Below are 22,414 nucleotides of genomic sequence, written 5' to 3'. Positions count from 1 at the left end.
GGACTGATCTCCTTTAGGATGGACTGGTTGGATCTCCTTGCAGTCCAAGGGACGCTCAAGAGTCTTCTCCAACACCACAGCTCAAAAGCATCAATTCTTCAGTTCTCAGGTTCTTTATTGTCTAACTCTCACATCCATACATGACTACTGGAAAAACCATATCTTTTGACTAGATGGATGTTTGTGGGCAAAGTAATGTCTCTGCTTTTTAATATGCTGCCTAGGTTGGTCATAGCTTTTCTTCCAAGGAGCAAGGGATGACAGAGGCTGATTGTGAGTCAGTTACAGCCAGCCCCAGTCTGTCGGTGCCCAACTTATTTTATTTATTTATTTATTTTTACTTTATTTTACTTTACAATACTGTATTGGTTTTGCCATACATTGCCAACTTATTTTTGACTTGAATTTTACTAATGAGTTTGCATCTTTTATTTGACATATGATACCCCTTATTAGGCTAAATGAGGGGAATTCATAACTCAGGACCCTAGCGGGACGGATAAGCGCACAGCATCTACAAGTACATCCCTGAAGAGCAGTTATGGTTGGATTTGTTTATAATGAATGTATATTATAAAATATGGTCTTTAATTTCTTCTTTATAATGAATATTTGTTCTTTAATGGTACCTGCATTACAGTTTTTACCTTTTGAGCTATGGGGCTCTGGTGAAGCAGGTTAATGGGCCGGAAAAAATCACATCCATCCTTAGGCTCCTCTCCAGGGCCAGGACCCCGCACATCTGCAACTGCCCCCGCCTCCGCCCCTGTGTGTCTCTCATAGGCAGCCTGGTGGACGCGTCTGGCCACATCCTGGTCCCTGGGATCTATGAGCACGTGGCTCCTGTTACAGAAGAGGAGAAGAGGGTGTATGAGGACACCGACCTGGACATGGAGGAGTACCGGAACAGCAGCCAGGTTAAGAGGTTCCTGTTTGACACCAAGGTAGGTCACTCCTCGATGGGTAATCTGAAAGAGGAATGCTGAGAACCTGTGCTTTCCCAGCGCCTGGTTTGCCACGCGCTGCTGTTCTGCACATCTAAGAGCTGGGAGCACGTGCTCATGAGGGCAGGTTTCCCTCCCATCCCAGGGTCAAGATCAGCCAGCTGTTTTCCTGGGGTCCGTCCGGCATGGGCCTTGGGTGGCCTGACTCACGGCCCTGTGTTTCCAGTCGGTTTATGAGACTCAACCCCATGCCAGCCTCAGCCAGTGAGTTGAGCTTCCTGTCTATTTAGAGATTGAGATAGGCTGAGATTATTTCAGTTTCAAGATCCCTAAGTGTTCTTTTATAAAATTTATTTTTAAAAAGACAAAACTAGAGCTTTAGGGTTTAATCCATAAATTCTCCATCACTGCCTCAGTGTAGTAAATGAGCCCAGAGCCAAAAGCATCAGCTACTGGCAAATCTGGGCTTCCCAGATGGTGCTAGTGGTAAAGAACCTGCCTGCCGCTACAGGAGAGATAAGAGACGTAGATTCTATCTCTGGGTCGTGAAGATCCCCTGGAGGAGGGAATGGCAACCCACTCCAGGATTCTCGCCTGGAGAGTCCCACAGAGTAGCTATAGGGTCACAAAGAGTCAGACACGATTGAAGTGACTGAGCATGCGCACACTGGCCAATTTAGATTTCTTTGCTTTTCCTTCTGCTTCTCTTCTTCCTTTTAAGAAACAAAAACTCGCCCGCCCCTCCAGTGATGGGCCACTCTGGCTGGTTCCTGAGGAGGAGCCTCCAGGGGAGGGAGGGACCCTGAACAGAAGTGAGGAGTTTATTATTAGGAAGTATATCTGTTCGCTCAGACTGGCTCTCTGGGGCCCACTGGCTCAAACGTCTGCAGATTTCTTTGACGGCTTCTGTCAAAGAAAACAAAATGCAGCTAGCACACAAGTTATCACTGGAATGGCTGGGGACAGAAATTTATAATTGAACCCCAGTTTTAACTGCAAACTTCAGAGCTGGCGTGATGAGGGGCTGTGGTCATCGGAAGCGGCTCAGGCAGGTCTTGGGTCCTTGGGGAAGTCCACCGGTACCGTCGTCCAGACCCGTCTCAGTAAGGAGGTGATAATTAGCTTGTTGTGAGCGGTGTCACAGACGTACAGAAACTGGTGACACAAGCGATACCACTCAGCTGGGTTTTAATGAAACATTCTGCTCTGTAATAAATAATTTTATCTCATAGGAGGAACTTCTAATGCACCTATGGAGGTACCCATCTCTTTCTATCCATGGGATTGAGGGTGCGTTTCATGAGCCTGGAGCCAAAACAGTCATTCCTGGCCGAGTCATGGGAAAATTCTCCATCCGTCTAGTCCCTCACATGGATATGTCTGTGGTGGAGACCCAGGTAACCGCGTGCCTGGTTCTGCACTGCGTCCGAGTGCTGCACAGCACACTGAAGGGGGCAGTTCAGTTGTTAGCACTGAAGTATCATTCTTTTCCCCAGTAGAAAAGGGACTGGAACAAATGTCAAGAAACTGATAGAAATTTCAGTTTGGTGAAAATCTCTCTGCTCAATTATATGCAATTACAGTAGTCAGATAACTGACCATTTGGAGTTGGAGTGATGGGAAATTTTAAGATTAAATGGTAGACATGAAGGCAAGATTGGTTTTCCATCCAGATGGAGCAGCTAACTGCCTGCGGCTGGATTGAGCCGGAAAAACCCGCAGCCGCAGTCATCAGTTTGTCTGAAATCCACTCTCTGAACGCAGCCATTTTAATGACAATGCTATCTGGCGGGAGTTCAGTGTCTAAATTATCCACCAAGTGTCAGTTCGCTCAAGTTTAATGGAAAGTAGACTCTGAATAAATGCGCTCAGGAAACACCTCATCCCATCCCTTTCTGTCCCCATGTCATCTCCCTTTTATTGTTGATTGCGTCCACACACTCCCTCCCTCCCCTTCTTCCCTCTTCCTCCCCCCTCTTCCCTCCTCCCTCCCCCTCCTCCCTCTTCCCTCCCCCCCTCCTCCCTCTCCCTTCCTCCCTCCTCCTTCCCCCTCCTCCCTCTTCCCTCCTCCCCTCTCCCTTTCTTTGTGGACTTACTGTCCCTCTTTCTACAACATATAGGTTCCAGGAGGGCAGGGCCATTCTGCTTTTGCTCACAGCTGTGACCACCTGGGTGCTGACCCATCACCCAGAACGGTTCCTGCCACATGACAGGTGTCCACTGACATCTGCTGAAGCCAAGAGTGGAAGGATTTTTTGTTCTGTTTTGTTTTTGCCTCATCACATGGTCTGTGGGATCCCAGTTCCCTGACCAGAGATTGAACCCGGGCACTCAGCAGTGAGAGCAACCAACCCCTGGACCCCTGGGAGTTCCCTGGAAGGGCTATTTCAGAGTCTGAAGTTACTCTCGGAGGATTTCCCTAGTAGCAGCTAACAGAGCCGAGGGAAGAGATGGACACTGATGACAAGGCTCCTTCACAGCTTAGCTCAGAACTGCTCTCACTTCTGGGAAATTTCCAAATTCATGATGTTCCCCAAATAGTCATGAAGGTACTGATAAGTCCAAAGAGGGCAATCAGTCATCAGATGAAGTTATACTTATATTATGTTTCATAACTAACAAAATTCCAAATAACCAGATGCTAACAGACATTGTGCAGAGGATAGGTTGGGGCAGGGCTGGGCTTGGAGAGTCTAAGGGAGGAATGGGAGTGAGACCCAGTGTTGCTCCCATTGGATGAAGCCCCCCACTCACCCTCCAGTCCTGGAGAGCCTGCTCACTCCAGGCCGGCCCTCTGGAAGAACTCAGGCAAAGCCCCAAATACTCAAATTTGTTGGGTTGAGGTTTAATTCGTTTCCTGATGAGAGATGACTGTGCATTCACGGTATGAGAGAATTACTTGAAGCTTTCTCTTACACCTGAAAATGTTGCCTTTCAGGTGAAGCAGCATCTTGAATACATATTCTCCAAAAGAAACAGCTCCAACCAGATGACTGTTTCCATGGCGCTGGGACTGCACCCGTGGATCGCAAATGTCAGCGACCGTCAGTATCTCGCAGCAAAAAGAGCCATCAGAACAGGTTGGGCTTAAGATATTTTGAGTTGCCAGTTTACCGTGGGGGGTTGGTGCCTGGGGGAGCAGTGGACAAGGCAGGTGAGTGTAGAGCCTCAGTGTCATCGTCCTTTTCCTACGGGCTGTACTAGCATGCACAATGCTCGGTATCGTGAGTCTTCCCTATTACCTTCCCCATTTTACAAAGAAGGCCCAAAGAGACAAGGTAATTTGCTGAAGGGCACCCAGCTATTAGTGGAAAAGCCAGCATTTAAGCTCACTAGGAGACTTGAATTTTGGGGAAAATGATGGACTTGAAAACCTCCAGTGCTCATAGAAATGATGGGAGTGTGGAAAGAGTTAGCCACTCAGTCATGTCTGACTGTTTGAGACCCCATGGACTACAGCCCACCAGGCTCCTCTGTCCATGGGATTCTCCAGGCAAGAATACTGGAATGGGTTGCCATTTCCTTTTCCAAGAGATCTTCCTGACCCAGGAAATGATGACTAATATTTAAAAACATCCTTTTAAAGGCACAGCTGAAGCTGCATGAAAGTAAAGGAAATCCTCTGGGGTTAAACATGAAGCAGCTAAGATTTAGTGGAATGAGCAAGCTGACACCAGGCTGCCCTGTGGGAATTTGCTCTTCCTGGTCACAGGGCGCTTTGGGTATTAATGGTCTTAGGGCATCAAGAAGCAGAAAACGAGACCTTCTACATAAGGCAGGGCATTCTCCAGGAGCCAGGCTCACCCTAGAGGGGTGTGTATATGTGTAAGCTTGAACCTCCTTGCTTGGGTTTTGGGTGAACACAGGGTCCCCCCATGAGAATGTTTAACCATGGACCCATCTTGGAATGAGTTTGGGTCTCTAATTCCCACCATGTATGGTCTTGTTCTTCCAAAACCCTTGCTGGACTGCCTGGCTGGAGCAAACAGCCCCAAGGCAGGAACATGAGCTTCCACTGAAGCAGCTTCCTGGATATGAGCTCCTTGTACAAAATCACAAAACACAAGAGAAACTCAATTCCAGCCCATCTGTATCTAAAACCAGCAGCCCTTCTCCAGAAATGGGGAGCACCTTATTTGTAGTTTCCTCCATGGCACCTCTTTTGACTTTCATATTCATAGGATCCCATGAGTGGTGAGCAGGGGACACGTGTCTAGGCCCTGGCTGCCAGGGGAGAAGGAATAGCCAGCCTTTTTTCGACAGGAGTGGGACATTGCCAACAATTACGAAATGGGGGGATCTCCTAAAGGCAGGGCGGCCTTGGGGGTCTGCCCAAATGTGAGACAGGAAGACACTGACACTTGTTTATATACAGAGGGGCCTTGGGGCACGCCCCTAATGATGGCGAGCTGGAACTTGGGGTCCAGACCTCCTTGGTGCCCTCACTCTCTACCAGGATGGTCAGTCCAGGGACACAGACATTAACCATCACAGGACAGGTCCAAGACTTAGAGCTACATAATCTTCCCCACTGCCGAGTGAAAAGGAGGAAGGGTTAGGAAGATAAAGGAACTGCCACCGAAGAGAGGCATGTGATTGAAATGTCAAGGCCTGACCTACTCTTGCAGGGGAGCTTACACAGCTTAGGGCCTGTCTATGTTCTGGACCATTCTGCTAACCACGTCCACTGCCTTTATTCACCTTCACACCTTGCTCTGTGGATAAGGAAGTCCTGGGGCAGATTCTCTTCTGTGATTTTGCTTCGTTTTTCATTCCTGCTGTGTCATCAGCAACTTGTCCTCTAGCCTGGAAGGTCTGAACTCGTCTCTTTCTAGACCTTGCTGCTGCTGCTAAGTCACTTCAGTCGTGTCCGACTCTGTGCGACCCCATAGATGGCAGCCCACCAGGCTCCGCCATCCCTGGGATTCTCCAGGCAAGAACACTGGAGTGGGTTGCCATTTCCTTCTCCAATGCATGACAGTGAAAAGTGAAAGTGAAGTCGCTCAGTCATGTCCAACTCTTTGCGACCCCATGGACTGCAGCCTACCAGGCTCCTCCGTCCATAGGATTTTCCAGGCAAGAGTACTGGAGTGGGGTGCCATCGCCTTCTCCGCTTTCTACACCTTAGGATATCCATTAATACTATTTCCTGGAGTACCTTGAAAGTTGAGTACACAAATACTGAGACTTTCAGGTAATAGTTGAGTACAGATATTTATTTATATGTTGATTAAAAATAGAAATAAAAACAAAAGAAGTCCCACTTTCCCAATAGTTAATTCATGGAGCAACCATAAAAATGGGTACGCCATCTCATGGTACTCCTGCTAAAAATGCATGACTTCCAATCATGAGAAAGCATCAGACAAAGAGCATCAGACAAAGTTAATCGGGAGGACATTTTACATAACAACCGATTAGCACTCTACAAGAGGGTCCGGTTCATGGAAGGCAAAGAGAGGTACAAACCTGTCATAAGCCAGAGGGGACTCAGAAGTGATAACAGAATGCACTGTGGGAGTCTGGGCTCAATCCTGGAACGACAAAAGGGGAAACGTGATAAAATTCCCTTCAGGCCTGAGTCTAGCTATTAATAACAATGTTACCCCAATGTTAATTTCCTATTGTTGATAACTGTACAGTGGTTGTATGTTAACATTAGGAAAAGGAAAGGATATATGGGAACTTGGTACTAATTTTTGCAACTTCTCTGTAAGTATAAAATTAGTTCAAAATAAAAACCTAAAAATACATTAAAAAAATTTTTTTTTAACATTTGTTTATTTTGGGCTGTTCTGGGTCTTTGTTGCTGTTAGGACTACTCTCTAGTTGTGGTGGGAGGGCTGTGCACTGTGGCAGCTTCTCCTGTGGTGGAGAATGAGCTCCAGGCGAGCGGGCTCTAAAGCAGAGGCTCGATGGTTGTGGCCTCCGGGCCTAGTTGCTCTGTGGCACGTGTACTCAACTTTCAAGGTACTCCAGGAAATAGTATTAATGGATATCCTAAGGTCTAGAAAGAGATAAGTTCAGACCTTCCAGGCTAGAGGACAAGTTGCTGGTGACAGAGCAAGAATGAAAAACGAAGCAAAATCACAGAAGAGAATCTTGCACGAGGGACTGAACGCTCTTCTTGCACGAGGGACCGAACGCTCTTCTTGCACCAGGGACTGAACGCTCTTCTTGCACCAGGGACCGAACGCTCTTCTTGCACGAGGGACCGAACGCTCTTCTTGCACCAGGGACTGAACGCTCTTCTTGCACCAGGGACCGAACGCTCTTCTTGCACCAGGGACTGAATGCGTGTCTCCTGCATTGGCAGGCAGATCGCCTTTACCACTGAGCCACCGGGGAAGCCCCCCCAAAATATATATATTTTAAGTACATAACTGTAAAGAAGACAACTGTGGTTTTCTTCTTGACTCTTCTGATGATTTTAGAATATATATTATGTGGAATCAAGAAGCTTTTTATCCCAAATATCAAATTTTTAATGATTTTTTTTGAAAGAAAAGACAAAGTAAGCAGTACATTTGAGGAGATTACTTGGGGTGGTCTTGCCATTGTTTTATTCAAATGCCTGCCTTTCCTGCATTTCAGTGTTTGGGACAGAGCCAGATATGATCCGGGATGGGTCAACCATACCCATCGCCAAGATCCTCCAGGACACCACCCAGAAGAGTGTGATAATGCTGCCGCTGGGTGCTGTGGATGATGGAGAACACTCTCAGAATGAGAAGATCAACAGGTGAGTGGAGCCCGTGGGCGCTGGTGCCTCCCTGCACAAGCTCGGGGCCTCCACACCGCTGACCCAGACAGGCTGCCTCCTCTAGTTGGAATGAGCATCATCAAGGCTTCCTGTTTAAAGTATAGAACCCCCTGTCATTTGAGCAGGAGTAACAGTGTCTCTTATTTCTTTTATTAGGTGGAACTATATAGAGGGATCCAAATTATTTGCTGCCTTTTTCCTAGAGATGGCAAAGCTGCATTCATCATGGTAGGAACCTTCCAGCCTCAGTCTGAATTGCTAACAGATTCCCCTCTCACATGACCCTGGGCAAGAACAGAATCTAAATATCCAGAGAGTTTTGCTCTTGAAAATAATGTTTCCCCTCCCGTTTTAGAGTGTCCCTGGACTTTTGGACCACTAATAAAATATCTCTGAGGCACAGACATTGGACATGGTTTAATGTCGCTGCTGCACGCCTTTCTGAAGTCACAGCCACCTTGGACAAGTTGCTTCCCCACGTCCTGCTGCAGCCCTCTCTGGCTTGGGCTTGCGGTGCCCTTCAGGGTGGGGACAAGCCTCTGACTGTGTTCTCTGCTTGCAGCTCCATTGGCCTGATCCTGGTTTGTGTTCCAGGCCTCTAAGTGCTCAGGAGACACAATCATTCCACCCACTGACTGTCCATCCTATGTCACCCTTGCTCTTACGTCTCCTTTCTCTTGTTGAAGAATGTGTTGGTCTCCTGCATTGACTACTGTGACTCCCCTGTGGGTTCCCTGCTAGAGGAGTTACTAAAACGTGTTCATGTGCTAAGCTGCTTCAGTTGTGTCCAACTCCTTGCAACCCCACGGACTGTAGCCCATCAGGCTCCTCATCCATGTGATTTTCCCAGGCAAGAATACTGGTGAAAGTGAGTTACTCAGTCATGTCCGACTCTTTGTGACCCCATGGACTGTATAGTCCACGGAATTCTCCAGGCCAGGATACTGGAGAGGGAAGCCATTCCCTCTCCAGGGGATCTTCCCAACCCAGGGATAGAATCCAGGTCTCCTGAATTGCAGGCGGATTCTTTACCAGCTGAGCGACCAGGGAAGCCCCAAAATTAGAGTCTTAGGTGGGTTGTAAATAGCACACCACCCTACCTTCCCCTCAAGCGGGGAGAGGTGACCTAAGAATGCTGGAATGATTGCCATTTCCTCCTCCAGGGGATCTCCCAGACCCAGGAATCAAACCCACATATCTTATGCCTCCTACACTGGCAGGAGGTTCTTTTTTTTTTTTTTTTAACTTTATTTTACTTTACAATACTGTATTGGTTTTGCCATACATTGACATGAATCCACCACGGGTGTACATGCGTTCCCAAACATGAACCTCCCTCCCACCTCCCTCCCCATAACATCTCTCTGAGTCATCCCTGTGCACCAGCCCCAAGCATGCTGTATCCTGCATCGGACATAGACTGGCAATTGGATTGTTACATGATATTATACATGTTTCAGTGCCATTCTCCCAAATCATCTCACCCTCTCCCTCTCCCTCTGAGTCCAAAAGTCTGCTATACATATCTGTGTCTTTTTTGCTGTCTTGCATACAGGGTCGTCATTGCCTTCTTTCTAAATTCCATATATATGTGTTAGTATACTGTATTGGTGTTTTTCTTTCTGGCTTACTTCACTCTGTATAATCGGCTCCAGTTTCATCCATCTCATCAGAACTGATTCAAATGTATTCTTCTTAATGGCTGAGTAATAGTCCATTGTGTATATGTACCACAGCTTTCTTATCCATTCATCTGCTGATGGACATCTAGGTTGTTTCCATGTCCTGGCTATTATAAACAGTGCTGTGATGAACATTGGGGTACATGTGTCTCTTTCAATTCTGGTTTCCTTGGTGTGTATGCCCAGCAGTGGGATTGCTGGGTCATAAGGCAGTTCTATTTGCAATTTTTTAAGGAATCTCCACACTGTTCTCCATAGTGGCTGTACTAGTTTGCATTCCCACCAACAGTGTAGGAGCGTTCCCTTTTCTCCACACCCTCTCCAGCATTTATTGCTTGCAGATTTTTGGATCGCAGACCTTCTGACTGGTGTGAAGTGGTACCTCATTGTGGTTTTGATTTGCATTTCTCTAATGGCAGGAGGTTCTTTACCACTAGCGCCACCTGGGAAGCTCAACTACAGCATGGTACCACCTTAACCTCTTGTTCCCCTTTTCCTTCTTCAAAACTGCTGAGATAGAAATATCAGTGGGATCATGCCCCCTGAGATTCCTTGGGTGAAGATGAGTGTGTTTGAAATTCTGAGCCTCTTTACCCGATGCCAGCTTGCTGCCCCTCTTGCATCTTGGTCTTCCTTCCTGCCCCTCCAGTAAAGGCCTGCCTTTTCTTCAGCATCTGTGCACATGTGAATTTGCCAAAATTCATCCTGATAGGATTTCTCTCACCCAGCTGGAACTTTACTCAATGACTACATCTAAACTGCTCAAAGCTCTTAATAGCATCAGTTTTAGATAGAGAACTAATCAGCTCTGACATCAGTAACACAGTCTAAATTTAAAGCCATCAGCCAATGCATTAATCATTAATCATTTCAGTTAACCATCTTGTTTGGCTTGATTGGATTTGATGGTGTAAACAAACAAAAAATAGTGCAATTTTTCTACAGTCAAGGATATGTAAACAAGCCGATTTAATCTTTATAAATTCATTATTTAAATCACATTAATGGAGAAGGATTTAAGGGTTTATAAAAAAAATTTCGCTTATAATTCTAAATAGAAAACAAGCATAACACATCCTACTGCTTCATGGGTTCTTGAAATGTCAGTTTTAAAACTTGCTGCCCCTCATCTAACATGGCTGGACCCAAGGGCCAGTAATTCGGCCTGTCCTGACCTGCGTCACAGATGTGGGACCCAGCTGAGGCCCTAGCCTCACGAGGATGCTCAGGCGGGGGCATTCTTCCTCTGATGCTGCTGCTGCTAAGCTGCTAAGTCACTTCAGTCGTGTCTGACTCTGTGCGACCCCAGACAGCAGCCCACCAGGCTCCCCCGTCCCTGTGATTCTCCAGGCAAGAGTACTGGAGTGGGTTGCCATTTCCTTCTCCAATGCATGACAGTGAAAAGTGAAAGGGAACTCGCTCAGTCGTGTCTGACTCTTCGAGACACCATGGACCGCAGCCTACCAGGCTCCTCCGTCCATGGGATTTTCCAGGTAAGAGTACTGGAATGGGGTGCCATCGCCTAGAGGATATTTAAATGCTAGTTGTTGGGACTTCCCTGGGGGTCCAGTGGGTAGGACGCCCACTCTCAACGAAGGGGACCTGGATTGACCCCTGGTCAGGGAACTAGATCCCACATGCCATGATGAAGGCCTAGCACAGCCAAATAAAGACAACTTAAAAAAAATTAATCTAGCTGTTAAGTACTGACAGGTGTTGATATTCTTTCCTATTAAGCTTGGTTTATGCTCACCAGTTTACACTGAATCTTCTAATATCTTGGATTTTGTGGGACCTACCTGGTGTATTTCACAGAGTTCCCAACAACTAAATATACAAGAAGTTTATGATGCCAATTTGTATTTTGTAATAATATTAAAAAATTTAAAATGTATCACAGCTACACTGGGTCTCCGCTGCTGCGCTCAGGCCCGCTGCCTCTGAGGCGGCGGGAGCCACTCTCCGGGTGGTGCGTGGGCTCCTCACGGCCGTGGCGTCTCTCGCGGTGGAGCGGGGGCCCCAGGAACGTGCGCTTTGGTGGCTGTGGCCCTCTGGATTGGCTTCCTCGGGGCATGTGGAATCTCCCTGGACCAGGGGTCAAACTTGTGTCCCCTGTGTTGGCAGCCAGAGTCTTGGATCACCAGAGGAGTCCACCCGTTTGTGTTTTTAAAGGGATGTTCATGTTAGAGGACTGACAAAGGTGGTTAAGATACGTTGTAGCCACTTCTGAGCAAAGTAACATCAGTTTTACCAAAGCACTAAATTATAAATTATAAGTTTATTATTTCTTCACTGATCTACCTTCCTGCTGCACTCCTGAGCCCTGCAACCTCTAGTTAATTATGCAGCCCTCGGGTGATGAGGGGTCTCCGCAACTCTCTTAGCTCCAGCTGGGTTTTCCACCTGGCCCTGAGCCATGTGACAATCTGGGTTCTGCTGTGATTTGGGAGCCAGAAAGGAAGTATTTTTCAGGTTGGTTCCACTGAGAGAGCAGAGAGAAATCGACTCACTTATTGGGCAGGAGACCAATGAAAGGAAGTTTTAAAAAGCATTTACACTTCTCTCCCATCTCTGTCTTCCATTTCCAACTCATCTCTATACTTCACGGGTCCAGCGCAGTGCACTGCATACAGTAGGTGCTCAGTACTGCTCGCTGACATTGTCCTCCGGTTCTGCAGCTGCATTTTTGGGTTGTCCCTGGCGTGGATGTCTATCTTTATGCTCTCTGCCTCACGTTGTTCCTAGGTGAAACTGACTTAAGGGCCTAGATCTGATAGATAGAGTGCCTGATGAACTATGGAATGAGGTTCATGACATTGTACAGGAGACAGGGATCAAGACCATCCCCATGGAAAAGAAATGCAAAAAAGCAAAATGGCTGTCTGGGGAGGCCTTACAAATAGCTGTGAAAAGAAGAGAGGAGAAAAGCAAAGGAGGAAAGGAAAGATATAAGCATCTGAATGCAGAGTTCCAGAGAATAGCAAGAAGAGATAAGAAAGCCTTCTTCAGTGATCAATGCAAAGAAATAGAGGAAAAGAACAGAATGGGAAAGACTAGAGATCTCTTTAAGAAAATTAGAGATACCAAAGGAACATTTCATGCAAAGATGGGCTCGATAAAGGACAGAAATGGTATGGACCTAACAGAAGCAGAAGATATTAAGAAGAGGTGGCAAGAATACACGGAAGAACTGTACAAAAAAGATCTTCACGACCCAGATAATCATGATGATGTGATCACTAATCTAGAGCCAGACATCTTGGAATGTGAAGGCAAGTGGGCCTTAGAAAGCATCACTATGAACAAAGCTAGTGGAGGTGATGGAATTCCAGTTGAGCTGTTTCAAATCCTGAAAGATGATGCTGTGAAAATGCTGCACTAAATATGCCAGCAAATTTGGAAAACTCAGCAGTGGCCACAGGACTGGAAAAGGTCAGTTTTCCTTCCAATCCCTAGGAAAGGCAATGCCAAAAAATGCTCAAACTACCGCACAATTGCACTCATTTCACATGCTAGTAAAGTAATGCTCAAAATTCTCCAAGCCAGGCTTCAGCAATACGTGAACCGTGAACTCCCTGATGTTCAAGCTGGTTTTAGAAAAGGCAGAGCCAGCAGAGATCAAATTGCCAACATCCGCTGGATCATGGAAAAAACAAGAGAGTTCCAGAAAAACATCTATTTCTGCTTTATTGACTATGCCAAAGCCTTTGACTGTGTGGATCACAAGAAACTCTGGAAAATTCTTCAAGAGATGGGAATACCAGACCACCTGACCTGCCTCTTGAGAAATCTGTATGCAGGTCAGGAAGCAACAGTTAGAACTGGACATGGAACAGCCTGGTTCCAAATAGGAAATGGAGTACGTCAAGGCTGTATATTGTCACCCTGCTTATTTAACTTCTATGCAGAGTACATCATGAGGAACGCTGGACTGGAATCAAGATTGCCGGGAGAAATATCAATAACCTCAGATATGCAGATGACACCACCCTTATGGCAGAAAGTGAAGAGGAGCTAAAAAGCCTCTTGATGAAAGTGAAAGAGGAGAGGGAAAAAGTTGGCTTAAAGCTCAACATTCAGAAAACGAAGATCATGGCATCCGGTTCCATCACTTCATGGGAAATAGATGGGGAAACAGTGGAAACAGTGTCAGACTTTATTTTTTGGGGCTCCAAAATCACTGCAGATGGTGACTGCAGCCATGAAATTAAAAGACACTTACTCCTTGGAAGGAAAGTTATGACCAACCTAGACAGCATATTAAAAAGCAGAGACATTACTTTGCCGACTAAGGTCCATCTAGTCAAGGCTATGGTTTTTCCTGTGGTCATGTATGGATGTGAGAATTGGACTGTGAAGAAGGCTGAGCGCCAAAGAATTGATGCTTTTGAACTGTGGTGTTGGAGAAGACTCTTGAGAGTCCCTTGGACTGCAAGGAGATCCAACCAGTCCATTCTGAAGGAGATCAACCCTGGGATTTCTTTGGAGGGAATGATGCCAAAGCTGAAACTCCAGTACTTTGGCCACCTGATGTGAAGAGTTGACTCATTGGAAAAGACTCTGACGCTGGGAGGGATTGGGGGCAGGAGGAGAAGGAGACGACCGAGGATGAGATGGCTGGATAGCATCACGGACTTGATGGACTTGAGTCTGAGTGAACTCCAGGAGATGGTGATGGACAGGGAGGCCTGGTGTGCTGCGATTCATGGGGTTGCAAAGAGTTGGACACGACTGAATGACTGAACTGAACTGAGTACTGGGGAAAGCACACGAAACAAGTCACGCTGGGGCATTACTGCTGTCAGCTCCCATGTCTCCTGGGCTGCACTGGAGTCTTTGCCAGGGCCACAGACCAGCTGCCCATGAGCCACTCATGGCTCCCGTCACCGTGTTCCATGTGGCCTCATTCTGAGCACTTTTGAATCAGATGCCAGCGTCTCAGAGTCAGCAGACCTCACTCGAATGTCTCTTGAGCAATCAGAAGGTTGGGTAATGCTGCCCTGCGTTTCCTGCAGGGCGACGGCCCACTGAGCTGAGGAAGGTTGTGCTAAGCGCAGAGTGCTCAACAGAGCATGTGCTCCACGATTCTCAGAAGTAGAGTTAAAAAGGAAGCTCAGATAACGCAACTGTGCTTGGCTTCTGTCTTCTACCGACAGCTACTCTCACTTAAAAAACAAGCCCCCAAGCAAATTCCATTTTATGACAGGTCCAGATGATTTTTAAATACTATTTTAAATATTTAGTGTTATATCTAGTGAATGCCATCTGGCCATTAATTTTCAAATATTGTTTCAAGTTTGGATATTAACTGAAAATGTAATAGCTAAAGAGTTAAATAAGAGCAATATTGCATAGGCACCTGGAATATCAGGTCCATGAATCAAGGCATATTGGAAGTGGTCAAACAAGAGATGGCAAGGGTGAATGTTGACATTCTAGGAATCAGCTAACTAAAATGGACTGGAATGGGTGAATTTAACTCAGATGACCATTATATCTACCACTGCGTGCAGGAATCCCTCAGAAGAAATGGAGTAGCCATCATGGTCAACAAAAGAGTCCGAAATGCAGTACTTGGATGCAATCTCAAAAACGACAGAATGATCTCTGTTCGTCTCCAAGGTAAACCATTCAATATCACAGTTATCCAAGTCTATGCCCCAACCAGTAACGCTGAAGAAAATGAAGTTGAATGGTTTTATGAAGACCTACAAGACCTTTTAGAACTAACACCCAAAAAAGATGTCCTTGTCATTATAGGGGACTGGAATGCAAAAGTAGGAAGTCAAGAAACACCTGGAGTAACAGGCAAATTTGGCCTTGGAATGCAGAATGAAGCAGGGCAAAGACTAATAGAGTTTTGCCAAGAAAATGCACTGGTCATAGCAAACACCCTCTTCCAACAACACAAGAGAAGACTCTACACATGGACATCACCAGATGGTCAACATCAAAATCAGACTGATTATATTCTTTGCAGCCAAAGATGGAGAAGCTCTATACAGCCAACAAAAACAAGATCAGGAGCTGACTGTGGCTCAGATCATGAACTCCTTATTATCAGACTCAGACTCAAATTGAAGAAAGTAGGGAAAAGTGCTAGACCATTCAGGTATGACCTAAATCAAATCCCTTATGATTATACAGTGGAAGTGAGAAATAGATTTAAGGGCCTAGATCTGATAGATAGAGTGCCTGACGAACTATGGAATGAGGTTCATGACATTGTACAGGAGACAGGGATCAAGACCATCCCCATGGAAAAGAAATGCAAAAAAGCAAAATGGCTGTCTGGGGAGCCCTTACAAATAGCTGTGAAAAGAAGAGAGGAGAAAAGCAAAGGAGGAAAGGAAAGATATAAGCATCTGAATGCAGAGTTCCAGAGAATAGCAAGAAGGGATAAGAAAGCCTTCTTCAGTGATCAATGCAAAGAAATAGAGGAAAAGAACGGAATGGGAAAGACTAGAGATCTCTTTAAGAAAATTAGAGATACCAAAGGAACATTTCATGCAAAGATGGGCTCGATAAAGGACAGAAATGGTATGGACCTAACAGAAGCAGAAGATATTAAGAAGAGGTGGCAAGAATACACGGAAGAACTGTACAAAAAAGATCTTCACGACCCAGATAATCATGATGATGTGATCACTAATCTAGAGCCAGACATCTTGGAATGTGAAGGCAAGTGGGCCTTAGAAAGCATCACTATGAACAAAGCTAGTGGAGGTGATGGAATTCCAGTTGAGCTGTTTCAAATACTGAAAGACGATGCTGTGAAAATGCTGCACTAAATATGCCAGCAAATTTGGAAAACTCAGCAGTGGCCACAGGACTGGAAAAGGTCAGTTTTCCTTCCAATCCCTAGGAAAGGCAATGCCAAAAAATGCTCAAACTACCGCACAATTGCACTCATTTCACATGCTAGTAAAGTAATGCTCAAAATTCTCCAAGCCAGGCTTCAGCAATACGTGAACCGTGAACTCCCTGATGTTCAAGCTGGTTTTAGAAAAGGCAGAGCCAGCAGAGATCAAATTGCCAACATCCGCTGGATCATGGAAAAAACAAGAGAGTTCCAGAAAAACATCTATTTCTGCTTTATTGACTAGGCCAAAGCCTTTGACTGTGTGGATCACAATCAACTGTGGAAAATTCTGAAAGAGATGGGAATACCAGACCACCTGACCTGCCTCTTGAGAAATCTGTATGCAGGTCAGGAAGCAACAGTTAGAACTGGACATGGAACAACAGCCTGGTTCCAAATAGGAAATGGAGTACGTCAAGGCTGTATATTGTCACCCTGCTTATTTAACTTCTATGCAGAGTACATCATGAGGAACACTGGACTGGAATCAAGATTGCCGGGAGAAATGGCAGAAAGTGAAGAGGAGCTAAAAAGCCTCTTGATGAAAGTGAAAGAGGAGAGGGAAAAAGTTGGCTTAAAGCTCAACAGTCAGAAAACGAAGATCATGGTATCCGGTCCCATCACTTCATGGAAAATAGACGGGGAAATAGTGGAAACAGTGTCAGACTTTTTTTGGGGCTCCAAAATCACTGCAGATGGTGACTGCAGCCATGAAATTAAAAGACGCTTACTCCTTGGAAGGAAAGTTATGACCAACCTAGATAGCGTATTCAAAAGCAGAGACATTACTTTGCCGACTAAGGTCCATCTAGTCAAGGCTATGGTTTTTCCTGCAGTCATGTATGGATGTGAGAGTTGGACTGTGAAGAAGGCTGAGCGCCGAAGAACTGATGCTTTTGAACTGTGGTGTTGGAGAAGACTCTTGAGAGTCCCTTGGACTGCAAGGAGATCCAACCAGTCCATTCTGAAGGAGATCAACCCTGGGATTTCTTTGGAAGGAATGATGCTAAAGCTGAAGCTCCAGTACTTTGGACACCTCATGTGAAGAGTTGACTCATTGGAAAAGACTCTGATGCTGGGAGGGATTGGAGGCAGGAGGAGAAGGGGACGACCAAGGATGAGATGGCTGGATGGCATCACGGACTCGATGGACGTGAGTCTGAGTGAACTCTGGGAGATGGTGATGGACAGGGAGGCCTGGCGTGCTGCGATTCATGGGGTTGCAGAGTCAGACACGACTGAGCGACTGAACTAAACTGAAAGAATTAAATAATGATTTGAGGTCTTGATTCTGTTAAGATGAAATACTTGTTTCTGTGATAATGTAGTCTATAGTTAAATCTAGCAGAATTGTTTACCTGTTCATAACACCACTGCTATTCATGACAAGCACTGAAACTTAAGTCCTAGTATTTGTGCATATATTCCTGTTCTTCCACTGACCAACCCTGTAATATCTGCACCTTAGACACTGGCCACTTTAAGAAAGATAACTTCCCTCTTAATAGATTGAATCAGTTTTCCTCTTTAGGAAGAAAGCCTGGGGAGGCTGAGGGCTGCGTTGGGTATATTCTCTTCTTTGCAGGGCTGTCCAAGGGCTCAATCAGTGAAGTACAGACAAAAATACAGGAGATTTTCTGAAGCAAAGTAATGTATTCTTGTTCTTTCCAGTGTCATGTGGAGAACGGATGTAGGTGTAATGACTGTAATTTCTTAACAGTTATAAGTAAATAAATGCTTCTCAGTTTTTTTCGATTAGGTAGATTGAACAAGGAAAAAAATTGTCATTATGTGGAAAAGTTTTACTTAAAAACATTTAGTGTAATTTCTTATTGAGAATGAAGATGTCAGAGAAATTATGCCTTTGAGTAACAGAAAATATGAAGTTTTACATCATCTCACTATCCACACTGAAATTCACCAAAATGCACTTAAGGAGAACTTACATTTAAATGTCTAGTGTGGTTAAGTGTTCACAAGAGATTCCCTGGTGGCTCAGATAGTAAAGCATCTGCCTGCAATGTGGGAGACCCAAGTTCAATCCCTGGATCAGGAAGATTCCTTGGAGAAGGAAATGGCAACCCACTCCAGTACTCATGCCTAGAAAATTCCATGGATGGAGAAGCCTGGTGGGCTACAGTCCATGGGGTCACAGAGTCGGACACGACTGAGCAACTTCACTAAGTGTTCACAGCACACTTGCACTGTTATTGTATGGCATGTGAATGTAATAGCAGAAGGCATTAACTTAAAGGAAATTAGAACTTTAAATGACACTGTTAAAAGTAAATTAGTCATCAAGAATGGTTAATCACCTATCGGGTCCTAGCGGCCATAGGGGATCTTTTGAGCAGGGTCCGCATTCTCTAGCTGTGGCATGCAGGCTCGTCATGGGTGCGGCGTGTCGGCTTAGTTGCTCTGCAGCATGCGGAATCTTAGCTGGCAGACCCAGGATGAAACCCACATCCCCTTACCCACTGGACCACCAGGGAAGTCACCAATGCTTCTTTTCAAATTTAAATAAATAATTATAACTAGATAAAGGCAGTTATCTAAATTTTATTTAAAACCACACCTGAGGAGCTAGAAGGCTAACCCCAGGGTTATGATATCAGTGCAGGGTGAGGGGAGGAGTTTCAGCCCCATGTTCCACACAGTCTGCCTGAGTCTCTGGGTGACCCTGGGGCTGTGTATGTGTGAGGCAGGTTAAATCCTGCTGGCTAAGGTGGAGGGAAGTGAATGTGATTTCACTGCTATCATGACAGAGAGAGTATGAACAGCCAAAATAACTGCCTGTTAAAACAGTAACAACAACCTCTGCAGAAGAACATGTGAATTCAGAGTCTCCACGTTACTCAAGTATTTAGGATACAACCAAAATTACTGGACACTTAAAGGAAAACATGACTCATAATCAAGAGAAAAGAGCAAATAAATGAAGGTTAACCTGAAGATGATTCCAGTGTTGTAGTAAGACGAAATGTCAAAGCAGCTAGTGGAAAATATGCCTTTAATAAGTCAACAAATAAGAAATCTCAGTAGAGAAATAGAAATTTTTATTTTTAGAAGTAGAATAGACAGAACCAACTAGAAATTTCAGAACTAGAAGATACAATATCTGAATTAAGGAAACAAAATCACTAGCTGCTTCTAACACATGACAGGAGATGACAGAAGAATCAGTGAATAGAAGAAAGACTGATGAAAATGATCCAAGCTCAAGTTCTCAGTGGGGAAAAAAAAGGACGAAGACAAGAGGACCGAGTCTCAGTGAGTCACACAGAATATCAACAGGTGTTATGTATGTCTGGGGCTTCCCTGGTGGCTCAGATGGTAAAGAATCTGCCCATACTGCAGGAGACCCCAGTTCAATCCTGGGAAGGTTTGATCCTTTAACTGGAATTCAAGAGAAAAAGAGAGAATGGGAAAAAGTACTTCGAGAAATAATTGTTTCATATTTTCCAAACTTGCTGAAATACATAAATTTACAGGTATTAAAAGCTCAGAAAACTCCAAACAGGATAACTATGAAGAAAACCATGTCAAGGTACAGCATAATCAAGACTGCTGAAAACCAAAAATATGGAGAAAAATTTGAAAGTAGCCTGAGAAAAATGACAAATTACATATAGGGAAATATAAAAGGGAGAAAAGATCTGAATGACCTCTGCCCATCAGGAAAAAATGGAGGCCAGGAATCATGGAAGGACAACCCCTTTAACAAATCTCTCTTAAAGATGCTCCAAAGGGGTTTTATTACATATGCATTGTTGTTTGGTCGCTAAGTGGTGTCCAGCTCTTTTGTGACCCCATGGCCTGCAGCCAGTTAGGTTCTTCTGTCTATGGAATTTCCCAGGCAAGCGTAATGGAGTGGGTTGTCATTTCCTTCTCTAGTATATCTTCCTGACCCCTTAGCAGGCAGATTCACTGAGCTAAGGAAGCCTTTACTATATATATATATACACACACACATACAAGGACATACATATATATATAATTTAACAAAACACAGAAAAAGTCAATTTTTCCCTATATTCTCAGATTCTCTAGCACACTGCATGATATACAGTAGGTGCTTTATAAACTATGGCTATCACTGTTATTCTGGAGGAGGGCATGGCAATCCACTCCAGTATTCTTGCCGGGAGAATCCCATGGACAGAGGAGCCTGGAGGGTTACAGTCCATGGGGTTGCAGAGTCAGACACGACTGAAGCGACTTAGCATGCATAGCATCACTGTTATTAATATCTAATGGGACAGTCTGTTTTACTGACAGTAACAGTATTACTGTGGCTTGGAAATTTGAGAACATCTCCATTTACATTTAACAGAATATAAAAGGAAGGGAACTTTACCCTAAATGACTCATTTTATACATGAGGAAAATGAAGTCAACTTGACTTCCTGAAGGTCACTATACAATGTAAAGGTCCTGCCTGTCTCAGTAAAATAACACATGATGGGGAACTGAAAAATAAACTCAGGTTTGCTTACACTGCTCCAGGAAGGAAGAGGAATGTCAAATTCCCAAGGTAAGAAAAGAAAGGTAGCAAGATAAATCAGAACTCAAAATCAACAGAATGTCTATTCCACATGGAAAACAGTGCTAGCTACTGTAACTGTTGATAAATTCATCACCTTGTCATCCAAAAGACGCATGGTGGACTGGAAAAGGCTGACTGTAGAGTTTACAGGCGAGGTCCACCTTTTCTAGCTGTGTGATCTTGGGAATAGTTGACTCTTCTAAACTGCAATTTCCTGTTGTGGGTGACAGACATGAGGCTTCATGTAGACTGTAACAAGAATTTGACCAGATAATCTCTATGAAAAATATGACTATTTAAAAACGATTATCACCTGAATGTTCTGATTCAGAATCACTGATCTGGAACTGCCCTTGAGAATTGATTTGGTTGAGAAGTTAAAATGTTAGTCCCTCAGTTGTGTCTCCCTCTTTGGGGCTGTAGCCCATCAGGCTTCTCTGTCCATGGGCTTCTCCAGGCAAGAATACTGGAGTGGGTTGCCATTCCCTTCTCCAGGGGATCTTCCCCACCCAGAGATCGAACCTGGATCTCCCATACTGCAAGCAGATTCTTACCATCTATCTGATCCAGCAGGTTGAGATAAGCCTATCATTGTAATACTATCCTGGAAAAACTCCACTTTCTTAAAAATTATACAAAGCTGATTATTTAGGAAATTCCCCTCCCTACATCTTCGAGATAAAGTCAAAACTCCTTAGCAAGCTCTGTCCTTACACTGACCCTAAGCGGGGTGGCACAGCGGCCCGCTCCTCTCTGCAGACTTTTCAAGCTGCGGTCCTCTCTCCGGACTTCTGAGTCTCCTGAGAAAAGCTGTAAGCTTCAGGTCTCCCGAAGTCCCCCGGAAAGGGGTAGGAGGGGTCGGTGGCTACTAGGCTCCGTCGTGCCTGTCTTCCTAACCCTTCTTGCGCTGTGCCGTTCACGTTTACAAAAACGGTTCGGCGGGGACGTCTTCAACGCCCGAGGTGTCTTCGGTTTCTCTTGCCAAACCTGCCAACAACCACCTTTGGCATCTCTGCCTCCCTGTTAGTATCGGAATTCGGCCCGTGGCTCCGAGGATTCCTTTTTTTGAGGCGCCTGCCAGGTCTTCCTGAGTCCCTGGAGCCGCGCACGCGCCCGGCGCGGCAGAGAGACCCTGTCCCCACAAGACCAGCGCAAGGCTCCGCTCGGCCCACTCGGGCCCAGGGCGGCGGCCTCCCCCGGGATCCGCGAAGGCGGGCGAGCGGGGGTGGACTGGTGGGCACGGGGTCGGGAGGGCGGCGGACCGTCCGGCAGGAATCCGCTTGGGGAGCCCCGCAAACCCCGCCTTGCCCTCCGGGTCGGACGCCGCCAGTCGTCCACCCAGATTGACCCTCATCTGCCCTGGTTTGCAACTGACCTCTCCGATTTTTCTGTTTTCCTCACTTGGGGAGGGGGCGGGACTTCCTGTTCCACAGCCCAGTGACTACCGGCAGGAGGCACCAGACTGAACACAAGAGGTTTACAGGCCCTCCGGCCCGTCGGGACAGGGAGGGAGAACTCGATGTGGCCTTCACTAGCCCCGGTTCCAAGATCCGGGGTTCTGGCCAAGATGCCCGGCGCCCCGTCCCCGAACGAGTGGTCCTGGGAGCCGCCGGAAGT

At 45.7% G+C, this 22,414-nt stretch overlaps 1 protein-coding gene and 1 long non-coding RNA gene across 9 annotated transcripts in view; one reads left to right on the top strand and one right to left on the bottom strand.

Moving 5' to 3' along the window:
* The window catches only part of CNDP1 (carnosine dipeptidase 1), a 25,558-nt gene extending 17,447 nt beyond the window's left edge, over positions 1–8,111 (top strand). For 3 of the 4 annotated variants that reach the window (XM_018039543.1, XM_018039545.1, XM_018039542.1), the window contains exons 8-12: positions 784–944; positions 2,177–2,341; positions 3,883–4,024; positions 7,539–7,686; positions 7,864–8,111. In XM_018039543.1, the coding sequence (XP_017895032.1) occupies positions 784–944; positions 2,177–2,341; positions 3,883–4,024; positions 7,539–7,686; positions 7,864–7,939 (692 nt within the window). In that variant the 3' untranslated portion in view covers positions 7,940–8,111. The remainder of the gene's footprint in view (positions 1–783; positions 945–2,176; positions 2,342–3,882; positions 4,025–7,538; positions 7,687–7,863) is intronic. The other variant, XM_018039544.1, reaches the window with a different exon arrangement.
* LOC102188994 lies at positions 6,046–22,414 on the bottom strand. 5 transcript variants are annotated; one of them, XR_001917166.1, is made up of 4 exons: positions 21,352–22,413; positions 21,111–21,149; positions 20,892–21,011; positions 19,291–19,647 (listed from the first exon to the last, which is right to left on the bottom strand). It is a non-coding gene; the product is annotated as an uncharacterized LOC102188994 (long non-coding RNA). The 5 variants fall into 5 exon arrangements; XR_001917167.1 differs by lacking the exon at positions 19,291–19,647 and adding an exon at positions 6,046–6,478 and having other exon boundaries at positions 21,111–22,414; XR_001297230.2 differs by lacking the exon at positions 21,111–21,149 and having other exon boundaries at positions 20,892–21,046; positions 21,518–22,412.

Source organism: Capra hircus, chromosome 24 (genome assembly GCF_001704415.2).
Source record: "Capra hircus breed San Clemente chromosome 24, ASM170441v1, whole genome shotgun sequence".
NCBI lineage: Eukaryota > Metazoa > Chordata > Mammalia > Artiodactyla > Bovidae > Capra > Capra hircus.
This window is presented reverse-complemented; position numbering and strand designations above follow the sequence as displayed.